Source organism: Bubalus bubalis, chromosome 1 (assembly GCF_019923935.1).
Source record: "Bubalus bubalis isolate 160015118507 breed Murrah chromosome 1, NDDB_SH_1, whole genome shotgun sequence".
NCBI lineage: Eukaryota > Metazoa > Chordata > Mammalia > Artiodactyla > Bovidae > Bubalus > Bubalus bubalis.
The window spans coordinates 109,747,832-109,771,168 of NC_059157.1; the positions used below are offsets into that span (position 1 = coordinate 109,747,832).

General features: G+C 44.8%; 1 protein-coding gene across 3 annotated transcripts; it reads right to left on the reverse strand.

Moving 5' to 3' along the window:
- Positions 1 to 38: 38 nt before the first annotated feature.
- On the reverse strand, positions 39 to 19,965 carry POPDC2 (popeye domain containing 2). Of its 3 annotated transcripts, none has more exons than XM_025284568.3 (4): positions 18,866 to 19,965; positions 13,862 to 13,970; positions 6,806 to 7,308; positions 39 to 1,243 (listed from the first exon to the last, which is right to left on the reverse strand). In XM_025284568.3, the coding sequence occupies exons 1-4, from the start codon at positions 19,354 to 19,356 to the stop codon at positions 1,213 to 1,215; spliced, it is 1,134 nt and encodes a 377-aa protein (XP_025140353.2). In that variant the 5' UTR covers positions 19,357 to 19,965; the 3' UTR covers positions 39 to 1,212. The 3 variants fall into 3 exon arrangements, with proteins under 3 accessions (XP_025140353.2, XP_006057664.2, XP_006057665.2); XM_006057602.4 differs by having other exon boundaries at positions 6,758 to 7,308; positions 18,866 to 19,960; XM_006057603.4 differs by having other exon boundaries at positions 6,900 to 7,308; positions 18,866 to 19,958.
- Between the last annotated feature and the right edge of the window lie 3,372 nt (positions 19,966 to 23,337).

A 23,337-nucleotide genomic window follows, 5' to 3' on the forward strand; every position in this document is an offset into this window, starting at 1 on the left:
TGGAGTGGGTAGCCTATCCCTTCTCCAGCAGATCTTCCCAACCCAGGAATGGAACCAGGGTCTCCTGCATTGTAGGCAGATTCTTTACCAACTGAGCTATCAGGAAAGCCCTACAACAGAGTATTATACAGCAACAAAATAAACAAAATTTTGAAAGAGCAAGGATTGCCCGAGGATCCCCAGCTGTCCCAGCCCTCAACTGTTTGAGTCTTCCCAGCCTGGGCCCCGGACACATGGGTCAAGAAGCCTTTGAGGTGATCCTGGCTGTAGCCACTGTCTTGATGTAACAGCACAAGAAACTCTGAGTGGGGACAGCCCAGTTGAGCCCAAGCAAGCCCCACTTTTGTGAGCAAAACAAATTATCATTGCGATTTTAACTCACTGCTTTTAGGGATGAATGTTGCACAGCAATAGGTAACCAGAATAGACGTCTAAGCATTTAGGGGAAAAAATAAAACAGAATATGTTAAATTTGTAAGTCTACTTTAAAATGTTTAAGGAAATTTAATAAAAGAGATTTGTAAAACTACTTCTAAAAACTACTGTTTAATATTAGGGTCATAAATAAAGGGAAAGACTTGTAAGTTGAATGTAAAAGATTAAGGGCAAACTAGATTCTAAAATTTCTACTTACCTAAGTTGAACCTTAACTGAGAAAAATATTTTCAATAAAACAAGACAAAAACACTGAAAACTGCTTGGATAGCTAACTTCATTGATCCTTTCAGAAAGTTAAGGAAACAACATAAGGAAAGGAAATGAGTGATTTATTGAGTGCCTACTAGGTGCCACAGCATGTCCTAGGTGATTTATTGAAATCTACTCATGGAATCCTTACAACCCTGTGAAGTGGGTTTTATAATCACCCCTTTACAGATGATGCTCAGAGAGGCTATGTGACTTGCCTGAAATTCTGCAGTTAGTAAAGGATAGAATCTGTGCTTTGGCATTTTTTGATGACTTCTCTTGGAAGGAAGGCTGATGAAGGTAAATTTCTAAAAGTCACCCAGGCGCCTTGGCGTGGTTGCAGTGCTGGCATCCTGTGTCTGCTCCAGCCTTGCCTGTGGGCCTTCCAGTGGGTGAGGAGAGGGGTGTGCACACGAGTGACCATCCTGTGAGGATTAACGTGGCCAGAGTAAAGGATGGTCCATTGACCCTTACAGTTCAGGAGTCTGGGTTGGAGCCAAGGGCGCCTGTCCCCTGGACATAACTTCAGAGTAGCTCCGGAGAGGAGTTCTGGAAGCTGTGGAAAAACAGAGGAAGGATTTCAGCACTGTGGCTTGGGATAGCTCACATAACTTCAGAGGGTTCTGTTCAGGTCTTTTTTTCCTCTACAAGTTCCCAATATTTTAACTGCATGCAATGTTTAACACAATAGGAGCAGTTGAATCGTTGAATCATTTTCTTCTGTAATATTAGGGTGAGTCAGTTTTGAAGTTATATAGTTCAATTCTCTCATTTTATAGGAGAAGAGACCAAGAGATCAACTTCGGTTGCTTCCTATCTAACACTATGGAATGAGTTTAAAAATCCACATAGAAAACCAGTGAGTTTTATAAAACCCTTGTGTTTTATTTTTACAAAGCAAGGAGTAGGTAAATGAGACCAAATAGAAGAAAAACAAATACAGGCTGTTGTGGTCCTAAGTGGGGAGGGAACTGCTGCCTCTAACTTAACTACTTGAACATGGAACCTTGGCAGGTTAAGCAGAGCTTCTATCCAGAGACCCAGACCTGGAGACCCCAGGCAGCTCCTGCCAGGCCACCTTCAAGGGCAAGTCTTCTGCCCCAGGAGGTGTTCCAATGGTTCTGGGAGAAACGTGCTATTTAACAACACTGACAGCTAACCAAGCACCATAGGGACTTCTGAGGGAAGGGACCTGAATATAGTGTGATGGTGATCTGCCTCCCCTGGACAAATAAAACAGATGAAGGTCTGACCGTCCCTTAGCTATTCAGGGGCCAAGGAGCTAGTGTGTGTTTTCTTTGGACCTCCAACTTTTTGCTGTTCCTTTTGTTGTCAGGGGATCCTGTCACTTATTACCTCCCTTAGGAAACCAGACTGGAGGAAATAAGGGGAAATCATGTGTCTCAGAAGGAGTAGGGGGAGGGCTTGGGGAGGGAAGTGAAAGTGAGAGAGAAGGGGAGGAATTTGAAAATAACTGTACACAGAATAGAATTTTAAAATATGTTATACATTAAACTAGGGCTTTACAGCTTAACAAATTGCCTTTGTATATTTTATCTCAATTACTCCTCAAGCAACCTGACAACATCAACAGAGGCTATCTATTTACTTACTTCTGAATAGTGCTGAATAGTCAAAGTTGCTCAGTCATGTCTGACTCTTTGTGACCCCATGGACTATATAGTACATGGAATTCTCCAGGCCAGAATACTGGAGTGGGTAGCCTTTCCCTTCTCCAGGAGATCTTCCCAACTCAGGGATCGAACCCAGGTCTCTCGCATTGCAGGCAGATTCTTTACCAGCTGAGCCACCTTCTCCAGAGGTTCTTCCTGACCCGGGAATCAAACTGGGGTCTCCTGCATTGCAGTCAGATTCTTTACCAACTGAGCTATCAGGGAATCCCATTTACTTACTAGTAGGTGTTAATTATCTATGAGACTATTAGCCCTGTTCCGCAGCTAGGGAACTGCTCTTGAAGGTAATTATGTGGCAGGACAAGATTCACATCTTAGAATCATTGAATCATAGCATCACAGAGTTAGAAGGCACCTTAATAGCAATAACATAAGGCATTCTTCTCTAGGAGCATGAATCACCTTAAAAAAACCTCTGAGAAGATTTCTTCTGATTACTATTTGAATTCTTCTAGTAACGAGTAACTTACTACTTCTTGAGGCAATCCATTCTCCTTACAGCTTTCAGCCCTTAATTCATCTTTGTCCTCAAGAACGTCACCGAATTAAGGTGAAGATATCTTTTCAAAATTTGAAGATATTACTCTTGTCCATCTCTTGCAGATTAAGCATCTTCCAGTCTTTCAGTTGTTACTCATGATTACTCTTAATATGATTACCTGGCACAGTGCCTGAAATACATAGTGGATACTCAGTGAATGTTTGTTGAATTGGTTCTTTGGCCTTTGGTAATATGTCCTGGTCCTGGCCTCTTTCCTTGACCACAATTAGTCTCCATGTTGTAATGTGTTTCTCATTTCTTTCTTTCTTTAAATAATTAAAAGGAAGCAATATATAGTCTTTACTTTCAAGCTACAGAGTTTTCAGAACAATTTGAAAACGTAAGCTAAACTGGCCAAATTTTAGACAGCTTTCAGCTAATTTGTGATAATAGACTCAGTAGCTTGACTTAACTGACCACTTCAGAGATGTATTCATTGAGCATCTCCTGTACGACATCAAATGAAACACTGTGGAGTGTGTTCATAGAATTAACAGGAAAGATTCTAGTGAAGGCAGGGTTAATGTGAGGTCTAATTGTGAGACCCTGCATGCATACATTATCGTACAGTACTGCTTTGCATGTTAAAAAAGTAACAGCCAGTTTGGGCTCAGTTCTGGGTACCACCAGGCTGAAAACTGTGCTCTTCAAAACAAACAAACAAACAATGCTCCAGTAGAAACACTGACTGTTTTCAGTTGGTTTTAAACTGTCTTGGTGTGAGGCACAAGCACTGCTGCCAGGGTGATGAAGCTGTGTCATTCCCAACAATGCAGAATCCACTCAGCTTCACGACCCTTAAGTTCTGGATCAGGATGAATAGCAATGAGCTTACAGTTTTGGTTGCGGAACAGCCAGGGACTGGATGGTGAATTGTGCCCTGCTTTGGAAAGCAAAGAAGTAAATTGCTACCAGTCTCGAGGCACTATGCTTATTCATTACGGTAATAACCATAAAAGGAGTTTGATGAGAAGTCAAACCAAACATCCCAAAATACAATTTGGGAAAAATGTCTCTGGGCTAAATTATCCCATTATCACAAACTAAAGCTGTCTGAAATTTGGTCAATTTGATCACATTTTCAAATTGTTCTGAAAACTCCGTAGAAGTTCAGTTCAGTTCAGTCGCTCAGTTGTGTCCAACTCTTTGTGACTCCATGAACCGCAGCACACCAGGCCTCCCTGTCCATCACCAACTCCTGGAGTCCACCCAAACTCATGTCCATCGAGTCAGTGATGCCATCCAACCATCTCATCCTCTGTCGTCCCCTTCTCCTCCTGCCCTCAATCTTTCCCAGCATCAGAGTCTTTTCAAATGAGTCAGCTCTTCTCATCAGGTGGCCAAAGTACTGGAGTTTCAGCTTCAACATCAGACCTCCCAATGAACACCCAGGACTGATTTCTTTCAGGATGGACTGGTTGGATCTCCTTGCAGTCCAAGGGACTCTCAAGAGTCTTCTCCAACACCACAGTTCAAAAACAGCAATTCTTCAGCGCTCAGTTAACACAGTTTTTTCCTTTCTCTCTATTACTTAAACCAAAGACGATTCTAATACCTTCTCTCTTTATACTCCAAATACTAGTAAGTATAAAGAAAGTTATATTAGCAGTTTTCTCACTGTGAACCTCAGAAAAGGCTGAATTTGGGAAGAAGCCTTTTTTTAATAGTATTAAAGGTAGAGGACCTGAGAGACAGAGGTGGGACCACCTTGCAAGTGAACATCTCACCTACCATGCCTCTCACATGGTAGGTGAGATTCTTCACAGGTACGGAATGGAGATTACTCATAGTCAAGCAGGACCCTGGTACCCAGCAGAGAGGAGGACAGCTCCAAGTCGACTACAAGAGAAATCAGAGTGAAATACAGCAGCGAGTTCTTGCTGGAGACACACTGATGTCCGGGGGCTTGTGTCCATTATAAGGTTGCCTGCCTGATTCATTTTCTTCCTCTGAACAGTTCATCCTTTTCCTTCTCACATAAACCCAGGAGGGCCTTGGGGGGCCCAGCTGGGTCAACACATTCATGTGAAGAAAGTAAGGTTCAGTGAGATTGTGTGCTTTGCAAACAGTAGTAGAGCCAGACATAGCAACCAGGACTTTGGGCTCCCGGGGCAGGTCTCTTGTCTAAAACACTACCTGCCTGTTAACATTTGGGAAAACTCATGCATGAAATGTGTAGCCATCAGAGAGAATTTTCACATCCTCACTTGAATGGTTTTCTTCATAGGCAGAGGGAGAGGTACTGATTTTGGAAGAGTCAGGATTAAAAATTAAGTTGGGCATATAGGGCAGTTTAGGAAGAAGAGCTAGAGCAAGGCAGGAAGTGGAGGAGATAGGAAGAAGGCAACAGTGAGATAAATACATAAACAGTCAACTGGGGTCAACGTGGAGGAAAAGTAGAGAGGGGAAATTAATGGAGAAGCAGCAGAAATGGGCCTTTTTCTTCTTAAAAGCAGCACACGGAGGAAGCCAAGGACTGAGCAGAAATCGGAAGGAGGGGAAAAAGAGGAGAACAAATAGAGCCAGGAAAAGAGAAGCAGGCAGAACATGAGAACACAGGGAGCTGTATAAGTTCAGAGTGTGTGCAGGTGGGTAGGAATGGGGACAAAGAGTGGGGCTCACGGGACAGAATTCACAAGCCCTGGTGGGGGTAGGCTAGTAGGGAGGCGACTGTCAGCTGCGGGGAGGGACAACGGGGGAGAACAACACAAGTGGAGGAGGTCAAGAAAGTGATCTGCTAGATGCTGCTTCTAAGGACTGATGCCATAGATTATTAATTCCATATCCGTGAAACCAAATAGCTCATCTTTTAGCACTCACCTCTCTTGCCTCTTTCATCATTTATATGATTTGCTTTTCAAAATGTACAAACATTCACTCACTTAACCTCAAAGTACCCTAGATGCCTTCCTACCTGAAATAGTTTCTTGGGAAAACAGTGTTTCCTAAAGAATGATTAATCTCTTAACCACCCCTCCCTGACCTTGGAAATGCCTTCCAAATTGAGAACAGTGGTATTTTCCTCAGGAAAAGCCAGGCCTGCACCATGGTTGGGTGGAGTCCTAGAGGAAAATGTCACCGCATTATGAGAGCAGTCAGAGGGAACATGAAGACAGTTTCCCAGAACTGCTCAGCACAGCCTTTTATGTACACTCTCCCGAGCTGTACACACACTCTCCTACGTCAGATTCACGCCCACTCTACCTCCCACAGTTATGATTGTCTAGGAAAGTTACTCTATCGTAGTAACATTCACTCAGCAGTGTCCAGTCCCGTGCCTGAGTAACACTCCACTGGGCCAGAGGATAGCAAGGTGGGCACATTTTCCTCCCAGTGTCATTAGCCTCCAATCACAAGCCTCTTTGAAATGGGGGCGATTTTAACAGAAGTGCCTGTCCAATCCAGGCTAAATAATGACTGCTTTCTGGAGCTGACTATATGCCAAGAAGAATCACTAGGAATTTGAGCCATGCCAGCTTTTTAAAGTATTCTTTAAAATACATGCCATAATAAAATACCCTTTGGCCTTAAATGTGACCTTGGTTATTAGCACAACTTTGAAAAAAAAATAATTAGCAACCTATCCGCTTGATCAAATGTCAGCCAGCCAGACCACTTTTGAAAGCAATCACAATTAATAAGGGATGAGTTTTTTTAAAAAAACCCTCATGCCTTTCATGCAACAGGAGTGAGTTGCTATCTGCAGGGTTGGGTTAATGCCACTTTCTGGGAGTCCTCTGAGAGAACAGGCTCCATGAAATTATTTTTTGCCCTTATAAACCAAGTTAAGGCCAGCTATTGGCAAGACTGCAGCAACTGCCTTCTGAGTACTTACACAGGATCCCAAGCCGGGTGGCTGTGCCCATGTTAGTTCTCCCCTCACCTCATGTACTCCCCATCACTCTTATAATCCATGAATGATTCTGATCCCGACACCTCCTCAAAATCCTCCAGAACCAGACTGGTGGAGTCCTCACCCAGGACGCCGCTGTCGGGCCTGGACATTCTGACCCAGGGAGGAGGTGCAGGAGAGCTGGTGACCAGTGGAGGTGGGGAGCTAGAGGGTGTTTGCTGGACAGACGTGTCCAGGGCCTGAGGAGGGGATGCCGCTGGCTCACAGGCTTCCTTGTCATCCTTCTCAGACTCTGGTCCTGCATCCGGGGCAGCAGAACCCAGGACGTGGTAGAGGCTGGGGAGACGGATGTCAAAGCGTAGTCCGAACTTAGCAAAGAGCTTGTCATTGAGAGCGTAGAGCTTCTCTGAGATGTCATAGCCCAGCAGGACCGAGAAGAGGCGAGAGATGTATCGCTCTTTGGTCAGAAGGAGGTGGAGATTTTTCCGGGGCCAGGAAATGTAGCTACATTCAGTCTCAGCTGTCAGAGTGACCTGAGAGGGGTCAGGGACAGAAAGTGAAGGTTGAAACTTAAAAACGTGTCCAAGCTTAGTACAGAGATATATACAGTTTACTTGGCAAACCGCTGCACTTTGCACTTTTCCTGAAGAAGCTGTGGAAGTACCTCTCCAGGGCCTTGCCTTGAAGAGATGCAATGAATGACTTTTATTGTGTGCATTGATATGGTGGGAGGGATGGAGTGGGGGGCTGGTCTTGTGAAGAGCCCTGAGATCACCTTCTGGAACCTCACAGTCCACCTCCAGTCTCTTCAGCTCTCATACACTATGTTCCATGGCTGATCCCACTAATGGCTGCAGAAGGTTCTGAGCCTGTTGTGATCACAGGAGAGAAAAGGGGCCTCTTGGTGCTCAGAAGAAAGGTCAGGATGCTGATGACAGTTTTTAAGGATAAAAGATAATATATTGGAGTTGGGACACAAAGAAGAATTGGGGAGAATTTCAGTGAGAAGAGAGCCTCTGATCAGGCATTCCAGGCTGCATCAAGCGGACAGAATGCTGGCCTGGTCTTCAGGCCCATGAGCTGCACTTGACTTGGGCCCTACAAGTAACCAAATGGATCTGATGACTAAATTCAGAAAAGGGGCACAGAGGAAAAGGAACTCTTTTTTTGGGGGGGTGAGGTGCCTTGCAGCTTACGGTATCTTAGTTTCCTAACCAGAGATAGAACCCATGCCCCCTGCCTCAAGAGCACAGAGTCTTAGCCCCTGGACCACCAGGGAAGTCCCAAGAGGCACTCATAAGAACATCAAGTAGGATACCCCACTCTCCATTTATATAGACATCTAGTAATTTCTGTGTACTCGGCTATGTGCCCATGATACACAGCTAAGTCACACTTGCAGGGTCAGTAATGTGTGCACAGCACAGAGCAGGTGCTTGAAAAATCTTGTTAAAACAATGATGAGTGGTAAAGATAGGTTTCAAATGCAAACATTCTTAGGATAGTAAAGGAAAAGTGCGTAGAATCACACAATCCTTTATACCCTGTCCTAAGTACTTTAAAAGTGAGCAGGTTGGCAGAGCTTAAGATGAAGATTCACGAATGGAGACAGTGGAAATGAGAAGGAGGACAGCAGCTAACATTTACTGAGAGTGACCATGTGCCAGTCATCGTGTTAAGTGCTTTATGTGGGTTGTCTCATTAAAGGTGGGGTTCTTTATCAGAGATCATATATATAATCCTTTCATTTCATTGCATCCAAAACAGCCCCTCTGCTCCCCTCCTCCCCTTCCCATCTGCAGTACCCCTCTTCTGTTCCCTTCTTTCATTTCCTCCTCTCCCTCCCCGACCCCTCAGTCGTCAGCAGTCAAGTCAGGGCCTAAATTGCCTCATCAAGACCAGAAACGAGTTTCAAGTTCCAGCTTTACCAGCTGTGTGACATCAGATAAATTGCTTAATCTCTCCAGACTTGTTGCCTCATGAGAATACTGGTCCTCACAATCCATCTGTTACTAATCTGACTCAACAAGTAGTTGTCACATCTACTGTAACCTGTACTTTCAGTGCACTTAGTAACAATTCCCAAACAAGAAATCAGGGTGCTGCACATGAAGTGGGTATGCCTGAGAGCTAATGAGGACGCAAGAAGTGTCCTCAATGCTGAACAGAAAAGACTGTGGGCATTCTTGCAAATACACTGTCACTTCTTCCATCTTAAATCAAAATTTTAAAATCAAAATCTTTTTTTCTTCACTTTAGTTCCTTGGTTAGCTATCACTCCATTGATTTGCTCTCCTTTTCAGCAAAACTCCATGAAAAAGTTGTCTATACTTGGCTGTTACCAATTCCTCTCCTTGCACTCTCTCTCTTCAGCCAGCAAGGCTTTGCCCCAGTGGTCTACAAACTGTTCCTGGCAAGGTCGCCTATGACTTCTACATTGCTGAGTCTGATGATCAGTTTTGACGGCATTCAGTCCCTCCTCTTTGATATTCTTCACTTGGCTCCCAGAACGCCACACTCTCCTGGTATAACCTCCTGATTAGTCCCGTTCAGCTTCTTTTGCTGCTTGTTACCCTCTTCAACTTCTAAACACTAGAGTACCTCAGGGTTAATGGATTCTTGAATCCCTTTTCTGTCTACACTCACTGGTGATCTTGTCCAATGTAACAGCTTTAAATATCATCTGTAGGCTAATGACTCAGTCTCAAGCTCAGACCTTGTTCCTTAATTCCAGACTCAAGTATGCAACTGCCTATGCAGTGCCTGTATTTAAATGTCCATAGATGACGCAAATCTAATACCTCCCAAACTGGACTTCCCTCTCTTCTCCCAAAGCCAATACTATCTGCAGCCTTCCTTATCGCATTTGATAGCAGCTCCATCCTTCCCATTTCTCAGGTCAGAAGTCTTAGAAGTTTTCTTGATCCTCTTTCTCTCACATACTACATCCAACGTGTTAGGAAATCCTTTTGGCTGTATTTAGAAAATATACACTCGGGCCCTAGATGACATGTCTCCTTACCACCTCTCTGACTTCCTCTCCTGCTCTTCATCCCCCTCCCTCTCCCTGTTCCAGACTCATTGACCTTCTTTCTGGACCTCAAACATGCTGGTCTCTCTCACACCCAGCTTTTGCACTGGCTCTTCCCTCTAATATGCTATTCCCCCAGATACTCTCAGAGCTCACGCTGCCGATCACCTCAGGTCTGTTCTCAAATGTCAGCAGTTCAACAAAGACTTCCATGAAATCCCCAATTACAATTGCAACTACAGTTGACCCTTGAGCAACACAGGTTTGAACTGTGTGGATCCATTTAAATGGGGATTTTTTTTTTTTCAATAGTAAATACCTGAAGTGCTACATAATTGGCCGATTGGTTAAGTCTGAGGATGTGGAACCCCAGATCTGGGGGAACCGTATATTTGGAGGTTGGACTATAAATTATGGGCTTCCCTAGTAGCTCAGCTGGTAAAGAATCTGCCTGCAATGCAGGAGACCCCGGTTCGAGTCCCAGAGAAGGGAAGGGCTACCCACTCCAGTATTCTGGCCTGGAGAAGTCCATGGACTGAATGGTCCATGTGGTCTCAAAGAGTCAGACACTACTGAGCGACTTTAACTATAAATTATACATGGATTTTCTTTCTTTCTTTCTTTCTTTTTTTGTAGTGTCGCTCTTTTTTTTATTTTTTATTTTTTTTAAATTTTATTTTATTTAACTTTACAATATTGTATTGGTTTTGCCATATATCAAAATGAATCTGCCATAGGTATACATGTGTTCCCCATCCCGAAACCTCCTCCCTCCCCATACCATCCCTCTGGGTCGTCCCAGTGCACCAGCCCCAAGCATCCAGTATTGTGCATCGAACCTGGACTGGCGACTCATTTCATATATGATATTATACATATTTCAATGCCATTCTCCCAAATCATCCCACCCTCTCCCTCTCCCACAGAGTCCAAAACACTGTTCTATACATCAGTGTCTCTTTTGCTGTCTCGTATACAGCATTATTGTTACCATCTTTTAAATTCCATATATATGCGTTAGTATACTGTATTGGTGTTTTTCTTTCTGGCTTACTTCACTCTGTATAATAGGCTCCAGTTTCATCCACCTCATTAGAACTGATTCAAATGTATTCTTTTTAATGGCTGAGTAATACTCCATTGTTATACATGGATTTCAGAGAAGGCAATGGCACCCCACTCCAGTACTTTTGCCTGGAAAATCCTATGGATGGAGAAGCCTGGTAGGCTGCAGTCCATGGGGTTGCTAAGAGTTGGCTACGACTGAGCAACTTGACTTTCACTTTTCACTTTCATGCATTGGAGAAGGAAATGGCAACCCACTCCAGTATTCTTGCCTGGAGAATCCCAGGGACGGGGGAGCCTTGTGGGCTGCTGTCTATGGGGTCACACAGAGTCGGACACGACTGAAGTGACTTAGCAGCATACATGGATTTTCTACTGTGTGAAAGTACCCCTACCTCCTGTGTTGTTCAGGGGTCAATTGTATCTCTCCCTTATACTATTCTATTTTTTTTACTATAATTTATTATTTTTAACATATTACATAATTTACTTATTCATAATTTCTATGGCTAATTTTTTGTCTCACCTACTAGAATGTGAATTGCATGAAGGCAGGGACTTTCATCTGTTCTGTTGACCAATACACTCTGAGCACCTTTAATAGTGCCCAGGTGGGAATTCCCTAGCAATCCAGAGGTTAAGACTCGATACTTCACTGCAGGGGGCATGGGTTCAGGAACCATGAGTTCAATTCCTGGTCAGGGAACTAAGATCCCACATTCCATGTGATGTGGCCAAAAATAAAACCAAACAAAAACAAACCATGTAGTGTCCAGGTTACTGTAACAGCTCAATAAATATTACTGAAATGAGTGAATGAATCAGGTAAAAACTACTAATCTTGTTTGTTGCAAAATAACTTGATGTTGTTTTCTCGTGCCCAGTATAAAATCCTTCCTAAATATCTTCAGAAACCAATGGATTGACTGGTTTGACCAGGTTTTTCTTTAACCTTCACCTTTGAAGCTGGTTGAATGGATTAAATGAGATGATGTACATAAAGAGACCTTGAGTCCAGTAAAACATGATGCTAATTAGAGAAATAATGCTGATTTCCATGTGATCGTTCCCATGCTATGTTCTCGGTGACTGATAAGAGGGTCTCAGTGTTTAACAGTCAATAAATTCTTAATTGAATTCTTGAGAGGTGTGATGGAATGTTGATCTCTTGTGCCAGACTCAGTAAGAATTATGATTTGATCACTGTGGATTCTCTATTAGTCAACAAAGACTATGCAAATGCAAAGGCAAGGACAAGATGAACTACAGCCGGAGACAACACTTGACATTTGCAAAGAGGAAATGGGACTTCACAGAGCCAAAAGCAAGTGTGGGGATCTTAAGGCTCCCAATGGAGGTGCATACTAAAAATACAAATGGAAGAAATGTGACGGTCCCTACATCCCTCTCAGATGCTGAGAGGCTATCTGGGGTCATAGCCCTTCCTTTCAAGCATAACTAAGGGGAGGACACCCGGCTTATCCACCACCTGTTTCTCGGTTTCAGTGTCAGAAACAGAGCCTGGTCTGGCTGGCTCAGGACCTGACTCAGCCCTCCTGAAGGTTCTTGTGGCTCTGAGGGAGTTCTCAAAGGTGACTGCTGAGCCGCTTGGAGAGGATGTGTGTGTGTGGTGGGGGAGGCACATGTTCAGAGGGGGCCCTGTGGCTGATGGTCCAGGCAGTGGGATTAGGATCACCCCTCAGGCCCTGTCCTCACAGAGCCAAGAGTCAGGGTGGGGCGGAAGCAGGCCCAGCCAGGTGGCACCGCCTGGCATGTGTCTATTTTGGGGCTGGCATAAATGCTCGCCTGAGGAACTTCCTGATAGAACTGATAGGAGACAGAGGGAACCCAGTACTGGCCAACTATCTGGACAGCGGAGTCCCTATAATGGTGTACATGTGTAACCTCCACTCTCCTGGCAACCCCCCATTTTAAAAAAGAACAGAATAGTGGTGTCAGGCAACTCGGTTTTGCCACTTTCTAGATGAAGAGCTTGGGGCAAATTACTTGAGGTTTCTGAGCCTTAGTTTCCTCATCTGTTAAACAGGTTAATAACAATATTCAATCCAGAGGACTGTTGTGAGAATCAATAAGGCAGTAAAATAGGTACTGCCTGTCACGTGCTAGCCATACAGTAAGTGAGAACTACAAAGGTAACTGAAATCTGAAGGATTGACAGAGAAGAGAGGAGGGCTCGAGCAGCCAGGCCCTGACCTTAGGCTGTGTGTGATGCCCTCTGGAGCACTCTGAGACACCAATGGCCTACTGGCGAGGCAGCTCAGTGAAACTTTACTGAACACCTACTACTGTGTACCAAGTATTGCCCTTTGGAGCCTGGAGATGGAGAGGAAAAGCCCAGATTTCTACGTCAAGGAATTTACTATGCAAAAGACAGAAAGAAAACCAAATCGTACATGTGCGCAGTCAGCATAGTGAAAGGAATAGAAGAGGCATGCAAGCAATGTGTGGGGGTGGAAGCTGGTGAGGTCAGTCTGGGCAGGCTTCAAAGGAAGTGAGATGCCATAGCCTCCTCTTGATGAGGGAAGTGCGTTTCAGATAGAGGTGACAATAGGGGGGCAAGGCACGGCCGTGTAAAACAGGGTAGTATGTTTGGGGAAGTACTAGTAATTCAGCATGGCTGGTGTGAGCAGGAAGTGTAAGCAAAGGGCTGGAGATGTGGCTCCAGGATGTCACTAAAGGTCTTAAGTCACTCTCTAAGGAGTGAGGGCTTTTATCCTGTGGTCAGTGGGGTCTTCTGGAAGAATTTTAAGCATAGGAGTGACATGGCCCCCCTTGCAGGGATCAGCACCTCCCTACCCTACCCCTCCTCTGCCAGGCACTTTTTCCACTGGAGGAGAGTGCTCCCACCTCAAGCATCATATTGGCAGTAGTTCAAAGGTCTGACAAAAGAGAGCAAAGATGGAAGCACGGATGTTGCTGGGTTGCAGTGGGATGGGCTGCGGCAGTGCTGCCATGGGGCTCCCTATTACCTGAAACACCCCCTCCTCAGAGGGATGCAGCGATTCCCACTCGGGAGAGTCCATGAACTGGTAAGGAAAGATGTAGTGCAGAAACTGCCCGTCCTGGCTCACACGGACCCTGGCAAAGGGAGAGAAGAGACTGTGTGGGAAAAGAGAAGTGGTTACCCAGAGCTGCTCCAGAGTTTAAATTACATGTTAAAGGAGTGGAAAATGACTAGGATCCAGAACGGGCTTTTTCCTCTTTTACCTAGAAAACCCAGAGTCTCGGTTTCAACCTCTCTTCTAAAGTCAGTTGTACTGGGAAAGACAGTGTTTATTGAACAAAGGGGGCAGATCCACAAACTTTCTAAGGTACATCCTGTCCAGTTGGAAGGAGCTATTGTTCCACTTTTTCTGGAGCTTAATTGTCTAAAAAAATATGTATGGAGAACCTTCTGTGTTCCTGGAAGTCTGGAACCTGGAGATGATCTGGTCCTTTTTTTTTCTTTTTTACTCTTTAGCTGCACTGCGTGGCAACTGCTGGACCACCAGGAAAGACCCAATAATCTGATCCTTACCTTTCAGGATTTCACTATTCAGTGGAAGTTACAGGCACATAAATAACTAGCTGTAAGTCAACATGTGCTATTGTGAGACAGGAGACTAGAGGAGAGAGAACGTAGTTCTCTCCAAGTGGCAGACTTCTCAAAGATGACATTTCAGCTGATTTCTGAAGGATGTATAGGATATTGAGAAGCAGATCAGAATGCAAATGAGGATCTGAGAAATCCAGTATGGAATTCTGATTTCCAATATCAGATTTTCCCCTTCCTCTATAGTACTGGAACTTTTTTAGCCAGGACTCATGACTGCCCAGCTAAACTATGTTTCTCTACTTCCCTTGCCGCTGAGTACAGCCATGTGATTAAGTTCTGGCCAAGGGGATATTAGCACTCCATGTCTTGCTCCCAGTGAATGCCTAGATATATATGTATGTGTGCAAATTACCAAAGACCACTATCAATTAACAAACTTTATGTATTATCTGACAACTTAGAGATGGAAAACAGAAAGGGATGTAGGTCTCAAACCAAGCCAAGAATGTGGTGTCAGCCCACACTCTCTGATAGCAGAAACACTCTTGCTTCTACAAGACCCATCAAAATGTGTAGCTAGCCACCAGAACTTCCCTCAGTAATGAAAGGGTGCAAGAGAAAATGAAGTGCCGTGTGCTCCTACCTCATGGGCTTCACATTCTGTTCCCTCCAGCTGCCTCTCTTCCCAATTCGCACCTTCTCCTCAGGCCTCAGCCTACACATTCCTTCCTCTGGGAAGTCTCATCTGGCCCTCCAGAAAATTTAGGTCCACTGCTTATATGCTCTCATTGCACTTTGCCTTGCTCCTTGGAATTAGTGACTAGAGACATGAATTTGTGACTCTTTTGATAGACTGTAAATTCCATGAGTACAAGGAAAATATTTTTCATTTTTTAACAAGAGATCCCTAGTCTTTAGCTCTCTTAATAAATATTTTTGGAAATGGGGAAGGAGGAAGGAAGGGAGAAAAGAAAGGAAGAGGTATGGAAAGATCAAACAAGTGAACTCACTGTATCACCATAAAGGGGACCAAAACCTCAAGGAAAAGCTTCTCAAACAAAGGAAGAAAGACAACCGGGGAGAATGAAGCTGCTGCCATACACATCAGATCCTCCCATCCTTCATCCTCTTTCCATGCAAGGAATCTGGCCACCCAAGCAAGCCACTGAGGAGGGACAAGACTTTACAGTGTGAGTAACATCTAATGAGGGGTTTCCAGGTGGCAAAGAATCCACCTGCCAATGCAGGAGATGTGGGTTCAATCCCTTGGTGTTTTGTTTTGTTTTCCTTAGATTTTGCAGCTTTAATCCCTGGATTGGGAAGATCTCCTGGAGAAGAAAATGGCAACCCACTCCAGTATTCTTGCCTGGGAAATCCCATGGACAGAGGAACCTACAATCCATGGAGGATCCAGAGCAGACTATAATCCATGGGGTTGCAAAAGAGTTGGACATGACTTAGCGACTAAAACAACAACATCTAATGAGCCTGCTTGGCTCCCTGAGGCCATTCACATTGTATACTATATCCTTTATCATTTGAGTCTCTTCTTCCTCCTGATCTCCTGACAACAGGTAATTTCCTCCTCCATGAACAGGTTGGAGAGCTGGCTGCCTCTTCAGGGGGCTGTGCATGTGGGAGTTCATGCTTGGGACTGTATATGAGAGAAACTCTCCAACAGTAAGCACAGCTTAACAGGGTGATGGACTTTGAAGAAGTCACTTTGCCTTTCTGAGTCTTGAAAGGGACTGATTGCATTATGAAAGTAAAACAAAAAGGACGTCTGAGGTTGTAGCAAAGGGCTCCGGATGAGGTATGCATGTGAGCTGGGGAGGTCTCCATCAGAAGCCCCCACTTCTCAGCATGGAGTTATATTCTGCTGCTTCAAGGTGTTTGGTACCTCACCAGCCAAAGATGACGATGATTCTCCTTTAAAGTCGGAGGCTGGTTATAGACTAGAAGTCCTTTCCTCAGCTCCAACTTAGCCAAGTTTAGCCAGGATGATGTTGAAAGATATCAAAACAAAACTCTTACTTCAAATCTTGAAAAGCAAGAAAAATATTGAAATTTTTAACTTGAATTTTTGATGCTAAGTATACTAGGAAATGGCAACCCACTCCAGGACTCTTGCCTGGAAAATTCCATGGATGGAGGAGCCTGGTAGGTTACAGTCCATGAGGTCGCAAAGAGTTGGACATGATTGAGCAACTTCACTTTCTTTCTTCCTATAGTTCCTTTTGGAGAAGGAAATGGCAAACCACTCCAGTGTTCTTGCCTGGAGAATCCCACGGGTGGAGGGGCCTGGTGGGCTACAGTCTATGGGGTTGCAAAGAGTCGAGCACAACTAAGCAACTAACACACACACACACATACTAGGAAAAGGGCTTCACGGGTTGCTCAGCTGGTAAAGAATGTGCCTGCAATGCAGCAGACCCAGGTTTGATCCCTGGTTGGGGATGCAACCTGAAGGAGGGCATGCAACCCACTCCAGTATTCTTGTCTGGAGAATCCCCGTGGATAGAGGAGCCTGGCAGGCTACAGTCCAGGGGGTCACAAAGAGTTGGACATGATTGAGTGACTAAGCACAGCGCATACTATGAAAAACCACACTGAGGGGCCAAGCCTCTTTTCCTCTTCACAGGAACACAGTCTACAAGTTCATGATAAATCTATCATATAAAAGATACCTGAGCCATCTAATAATTATTATGTCCTTCTATAAATGAGCACCATACAGTGCAGGGGGTGTTTCTCCTACCTGTCTTAATCCCCTCCTTTGACCAGAGATTCTAGGAGATGCAAACAATATCATGGGTCTCATGAATGAGCACGTTTCCTAAACTGTCCTTATTTTAAGCATGAAATTGTAGGTGGCAAACATTTTGGCAATAGTCGTAATATATTTGTATCTACATGTGTATTTGTTTACAAATAATTTCATTTATTTATACTTCTGCTGCTGCTAAGTTGCTTCAACCATAAATGAAATGAAACATCACAAAACCTCATAGCTCATTCAACCCAGGACCTCAGTGTCCAAACAAAATTAAAACGTGTATACATTATACTTTGATTCTATACATTAATCCATAAATGCCTGGTGTCAACATTACTAGTAGCAGTAGTTGTGGTAGTACCATCATCATCAATGTCAAAGTCTTTTCCCCACTGGCAATCTTATCTGGTTTTTTTCTTTTCCCCTTTTCTTTTCTTTGAATCACCACATTCTTCTGGTCTCAAAAAAGGAGGAAAGAGGAAATTAAGGACAAAGTTTTTAAATACTCTGTTTGTTTTCCACAGAGCCCAGTCCAAGTATATCCCAGGTGAAGATGCTTACTGTCAGATGCTTAGCTCCCACATACAAGTCCCACTAGGGCAATATTGCAAAGAATTCACAACTTCCTACCAAATGTGCAGCACAGAGCTACATAGTATTTGTTCAGAAGAGATCAGTCAATGGCCAACATTCACATGCAGGCTAATCCAGACAAAGCCCATTTTGCTAAGGTCTGACTGTCAGCCTCCTTAAAACGTGTCCGCCAGGTGTCTCCACCATATCCTCAAAGAGACACACATGGGCATCGCTACTGTCCCCTCACTGTCTGGCCCTCAGATTTATAGCACTTTATTCCTGGTCTGTAGGAATCTCAATAGAACGATCTGGAATGGAAATGTGGACAAGGGTAACCTCATTGTTGTTATTGTTGTCGTTGTCACTAAGGTGTGTCTGACTCTCTTACAACCGCATGAACTGTAGCCTGCCAGGCTCCTCTGTCCATGTAATTCCCCAGGCAAGAATATTGGAGTGGGCAACCATTTTCTTCTCCAGGGGATCTTCGCGACCCAAGGATCAAATCTACATCTACTTCATTGGCAGGCAGGTTCTTTACCACTGAGCCATCAGGGAAGCCCACTCCTGCACCATACCTGGGTATATATGGCTTTACCATAGAATCTGTACAGATATCCCATAATTTCTCTGATGTCCTGGCGGGAGCAGGGGTTACAAAAAAATCTCCTGTTTTGGCACTGTTCCTTACACATAGTTGGCACTTAGCAAAGGTTGAATGCATATGGAAGAAACTAATTAATCTTACTGAAATGTTCAGTTTTTCAAAGCTTACAGAGATATTGCTGCAGTTTAGGCATGACATGCTGGCATGGTGTGGTCATTTCAGAGCCAGGGTCAAGAAACATTCACCCCACACTTCGCAGCAGCAACTATATTCACAATTCTTCCTGCCAACCATGAGCTAGTTTCCTCATGAAAAATATTAAGAAAGGGGAAGCAAGTATATGCTTAGAAAAATCTATTTTGGTTTGTTTGAGTCACCACATCCTTCCTCAATGGAAGAGATACGAAATGGAAAGGGAGGCACTGGGAAACGAGAAGCATGGGCGTGGGGAAGAAATGCTGGGTAGTGACAGAGTGGCTTACCGGCCAGAGAGCAGCAGGGACAGGCGGTCAATGGGCGTCTCGCCCTCCACGGCATAGGTCTGCTCCGTGGCCAGAGTCAAGACCTGCTCCTCGCAGCAGTGCACGATCTCCTTGTACGCTGGCAGGGGCACCTGCAGGGGCAGGCACAGCGTCTTGTAGAGCAGCTCCAGCTCCTCGGGGAGGGTGTCCTCACGCAGGCGGTACACCAGGTGTGCCAGCTGGACCACGCAGGCCATGGCCAGCAGGACGCTCCAGAGAACAATGTCCAGGCCGCAGGCACCGAACCAGCCCCATAGCACACAGCACAGGTAGCCTGTGCCCAGGAAGCCAAAAAGGTAGAAGCACCCATACACCCCGCTGCCGCCCATGAAGCCCAGGAGTAGGAAGCAGTTGGCCAGGTGGAAGATAGCCCCTTCCAGGTCCTGCCTCCAGGCGATGCACAGTGGCCCGTGCCAGAGGAGCTGACCCTCCATGCTGCGGTTGCTGCTCATCTTCGGGTCTCAAAGCCTGTCAGGCTCTAAGACTGTCCCCACATGGGAAATTCAGGAAATGGGTCAATCTGTCCTCCCAACTGTCGTCTCACCTCTGGCTTCTCCCTGCCAACTCCACCTTTCTTGGGAGGAATGCTTCCAGCAGCTTTGGGAATGAATAGCAAAACATCATATACTTCATGGAGAACTGAAAACTTTTCTTTCTCTTTCCCTCAGCAAGGCTCTGGCCCTCCTGGCAAAGCTCTGGTGAGTGTCCTCAGCTCCAGGTTTCTTAGAACAGTCTTCACATTGGACTCTTGGCATTGGCAGGAAACCTAAATCTTCCTGAGAAAGAGATAGGGCTATGGGGCTGAAAGCTTCAGCAGTGAGGGATAATAAAGCAGCCACATCCTGCTCCCTGTTGTTCCCAAACAGAATGAAGAGCGCCCAGCACGGGAGGCACATTTGTGCTCCATTTGGAATGCGTCTCTCTTGGCACCGGAAGAAAGGGTGACCCCAGACGGATACCATGTTTGGAATTGGAATCCAAGAGGTACTGGCAGTGAGAAAAAACAGGCCAGGCATACAGGCAGGCTGGCAGAGCACTTAACATACCTCCCCAGAGGACAAGATAAGGCCTGGGCAAGAGAGGCAAGTCAGAGGAAGGGGGCAAAGGGGGTGGACAAAGGGAAAGCGAGCACAGAATTTACTGTCACACCTCAGGTAGGACACTGTCCAGAGCCCCCTCTGGGGAGGGCTCGGGGCTCTCCTGAGGTAGGAGGACACATCAAGGTTGGAAAGTAGGGGACTATTATCAGAAAAAAATCCTAACAGTGAGAAATGGAAAGCCCCTCGAAGGCCTTTATGAAGTCATATTGGAAATATCCGTAGGCATTTATTTGACATTCATTAAACAAAAATAGCTATACAAAGCAACTTTTGAATTCTGACTTTCTTCTGCATGTATCTGGATCTAGTAATAGTTTATACAATGGTGATACATTGCTCAGACCATCATCCCACCCACTCCAATACTGACAAATGATAATAAGCATCACTTATTAAACACCTACAAAGTGCCAGATTTAGATTAGTTATTCTAGACGCACATGACTTAGTCGTCACACAATTTTATTCCAAATAAATATTGTCGTCCTCCTAGATCTGAAAGAAACTGAGGTTTAGAGAGGTAACAAATTCCCACACGTAGTGACAGAGACAGGATTTGATCTCGTCTATCAGACTTACAGCTGTGTCCCAAGTAGTGTGCCCAGGAAGTGGAAATTCAAGACTAGATCCATGACTCCTAACTCTACTGCCCCCAGGAAGTCTGAGGTTGTCCAGGAACTTCTGGATGACCCTGTGGTCTGCTTTGGGTCACCAAGTTAAAATCTGTGAATATGCAAACACTAAACTAAGGAATGTCCCTCTGGCCTCCGAATGACTCCCTGCTTCTGTTTCCTTACTACCATTACTCCTATAGCCCCTGAGGTCTGCGGGCAGGGATGGAGGAAGTGGAGGGGTACCTGGTAACCTTCTAGAATTATTCAAGCATTCCCTCCATAGAGGCCTTTATTATACTGCTGGTAACCTAACTAAAATTAGTGAGAAGTTAGGAATTGTCAGATATGCTGAGGAGTGGAAATTTTCAGCTTAACGCACATTGAGTGCCTGCTATGAACCGAGCGTTGAAGAGAATCAAAGTTTCCCAAGAGCGAGCTCTCTTATCAAGCAAGAGCTGCCTCAGAAGACAATGGCGATTCAGTGTGGGAAGTACAGTAACTGAGTTGAGTTAAGGAGAGGTGGCAGCCTAAGAGGAAGATGGCATCAAGAAAGAAAGACACAAGGGCTAACAAGGAATTTGGGGGCCAGGATTGAATTAGCCAGATAGACGGAGAAGAGGATTTCCACTGGTAAGAACAGCAGACTCATAGGCAGAGAGGTGTGAAAATGCACAGCATGTCAAAAGCTGGTTCTTTTTCTTATTTAATTACAATCGCCTGACAAACAAATGTGCATCTTATTCCCTTTTTTCTAAAGTTGAGGTGGGAAATCAGTGGTAAAGGAAAAAAGAGAGTGCCTGGAGAAGGACTCCCCCTCCAGTGCCCTGCCGCACCAGCCCAACCCCCAGCCTTTCCCACAGCAATGATTTGGATCTGTGATATCATTTGAGTAGTGGAGTTGGGGATTTCCATATGCTGCTTTTCTGTCACCTGCCTGCCTCCCGGCCAAGCCACCCCTTTAACAAGCAACAGTTGCTCATCCCTCCACCTTAGTCATGCACCCCCCTGAGCTGTCAAAGTGGCTGTCTCTGCCAGCTGTGAACAAGGAAATCAGAAGCAACCAAGGCTCTGCCCAAGATAGAATTTCAAAGCAGGTCATCTTTCTCAGTCAGCCTGACCAGTGGCTGGCCCTGACCCCTTAAAGAGACAGGAGACCCACTGACTGTTGCTCTCAGCCCAGCTTCTTTGTCAATTCACAAATGTGTTCACCTGAGCAGAAGGTACTAACATATAGCAAGCAGGTATTATTTCCCCATGATACCTTTTTTTTTTAAATGGAAGAAATGAACTCAATAAGGTTAAGGAACATTCCCAAGGTGATAGAGATAGTATGTGAAAAGAGGCTAAAGCTTAGGTCACTGTGATTCTAAATTGTATGTTCTCTGTGCTGTACCACCTTGCCGGCTATTTTTGGAAGTTTATAGATGTCCACGTGTAGGCTCATTCATTGTTACAGGGGTTTGAGGATGCCACTGGGGTGGCATAAACCCCACATGCCGCCTCCTGCAGTGATCGTGACGGTGATGTCTATGGGAAGGGACCTATAATGGGAATACAATGGAAAGCTGTATCTTGTTTATTTTTAAAACTAGGTTTGATAGAAGAAGAGAGAAAAAAGTGTGTACCAAAATGGTATGTTCTTACATGGAAACCTACAAATACACCGTAGAAAATATTTGGGGAGAATAAAAGGAAAGACACAGAAGTTTGCATCAATTCTATTCAATAGGCATTTACTTAGTACAAAGTAAGTGTGCCGGGAACTGGGGATAGAAGATGAGTAAGACAATGATCACCTTCAAGGAACTTTTGGTCTAGTGAGGGAGACTGATCCAGAAAAAAGTACAACCCCCCAAATACACTTATTAGGTATGTGGCCAATGAGACATAAGAGGGCACGTGTCAGGGAGCTTCTGGGAAAAGTACATTCCTTTGTGGAGACAGTAAGGAGGCCTGCTACCTTTCATCCTGGTTTGAGTAGTGTGATATGTAATGCTTGATGCAACCATAGCCGTGAGACAGGATGGGGTTCAAGGAAGCACTCACTGATGGGTGGAGCAAAGAATTCAGGAAAAACAGCACAGGGAAGGTGACATTTAAGCTGGTCTAAAAACACGCTCAGTAGGTGTTCCCCCAGCTAGGGAAGGGCCTGCCAGGAAGGGAGAACAGAATGTGAAGTCAAATCCAGAAGTAAAATGAAAATACATGGCGTATTCTGGTAATGGAGAACAGTTTGTTACAGGTGAATCAAAGGGAGCACAGGACATGAGGCAGAAGCAAGCTGGGGCCAGATTATGAAGTGAGCCAGCTGAACCACCTCTCCAAGAGTGGTCATAGACCACGGCTGCTCTGAGACGTGTTACTGGTCCATGATGAGATATGGACAGAAATTGAGAGAAGTTAGACATTTTTATACAATTTGACAGAAAACTTATTAGCCTATGAATTGGAAAAAATTGTAGTCCTTCGCCTCACATAGTTTGAGAAACATTGGGTTTGAGATGAACGCTTTGCTAATATAGTTATTAAAATAGAACACAGGCGTGATTTTAGGCATTGGACACATACTGCTGAGCTGATCTCAGGCAGACACTACTGCTTTCTTATCCCATTTCCCCTTTCCCCCCAATCTGTGGTACTCTGATTTTCTTGGACAATATATGAAGACGGGTGAGCTTCTCTCTGGGTTGCCAGGGCCTGAAATAAGACTGGTCAAAGC

Bases quoted from the DNA above. Each gene is read 5' to 3' on its own strand.
- POPDC2 (XM_025284568.3), bottom strand. From the start codon at position 19,356: ATGAGCAGCAACCGCAGCATGGAGGGTCAGCTCCTCTGGCACGGGCCA. The intron at 7,309-13,861 runs GTAATAGGGAGC...GACCCCTCTCAG, and splicing joins CTGAGGAGGGGGTGTTTCAG to GTCACTCTGACAGCTGAGAC. The intron at 1,244-6,805 runs GTGAGGGGAGAA...GTTTTTCCACAG, and splicing joins AGTGATGGGGAGTACATGAG to CTTCCAGAACTCCTCTCCGG.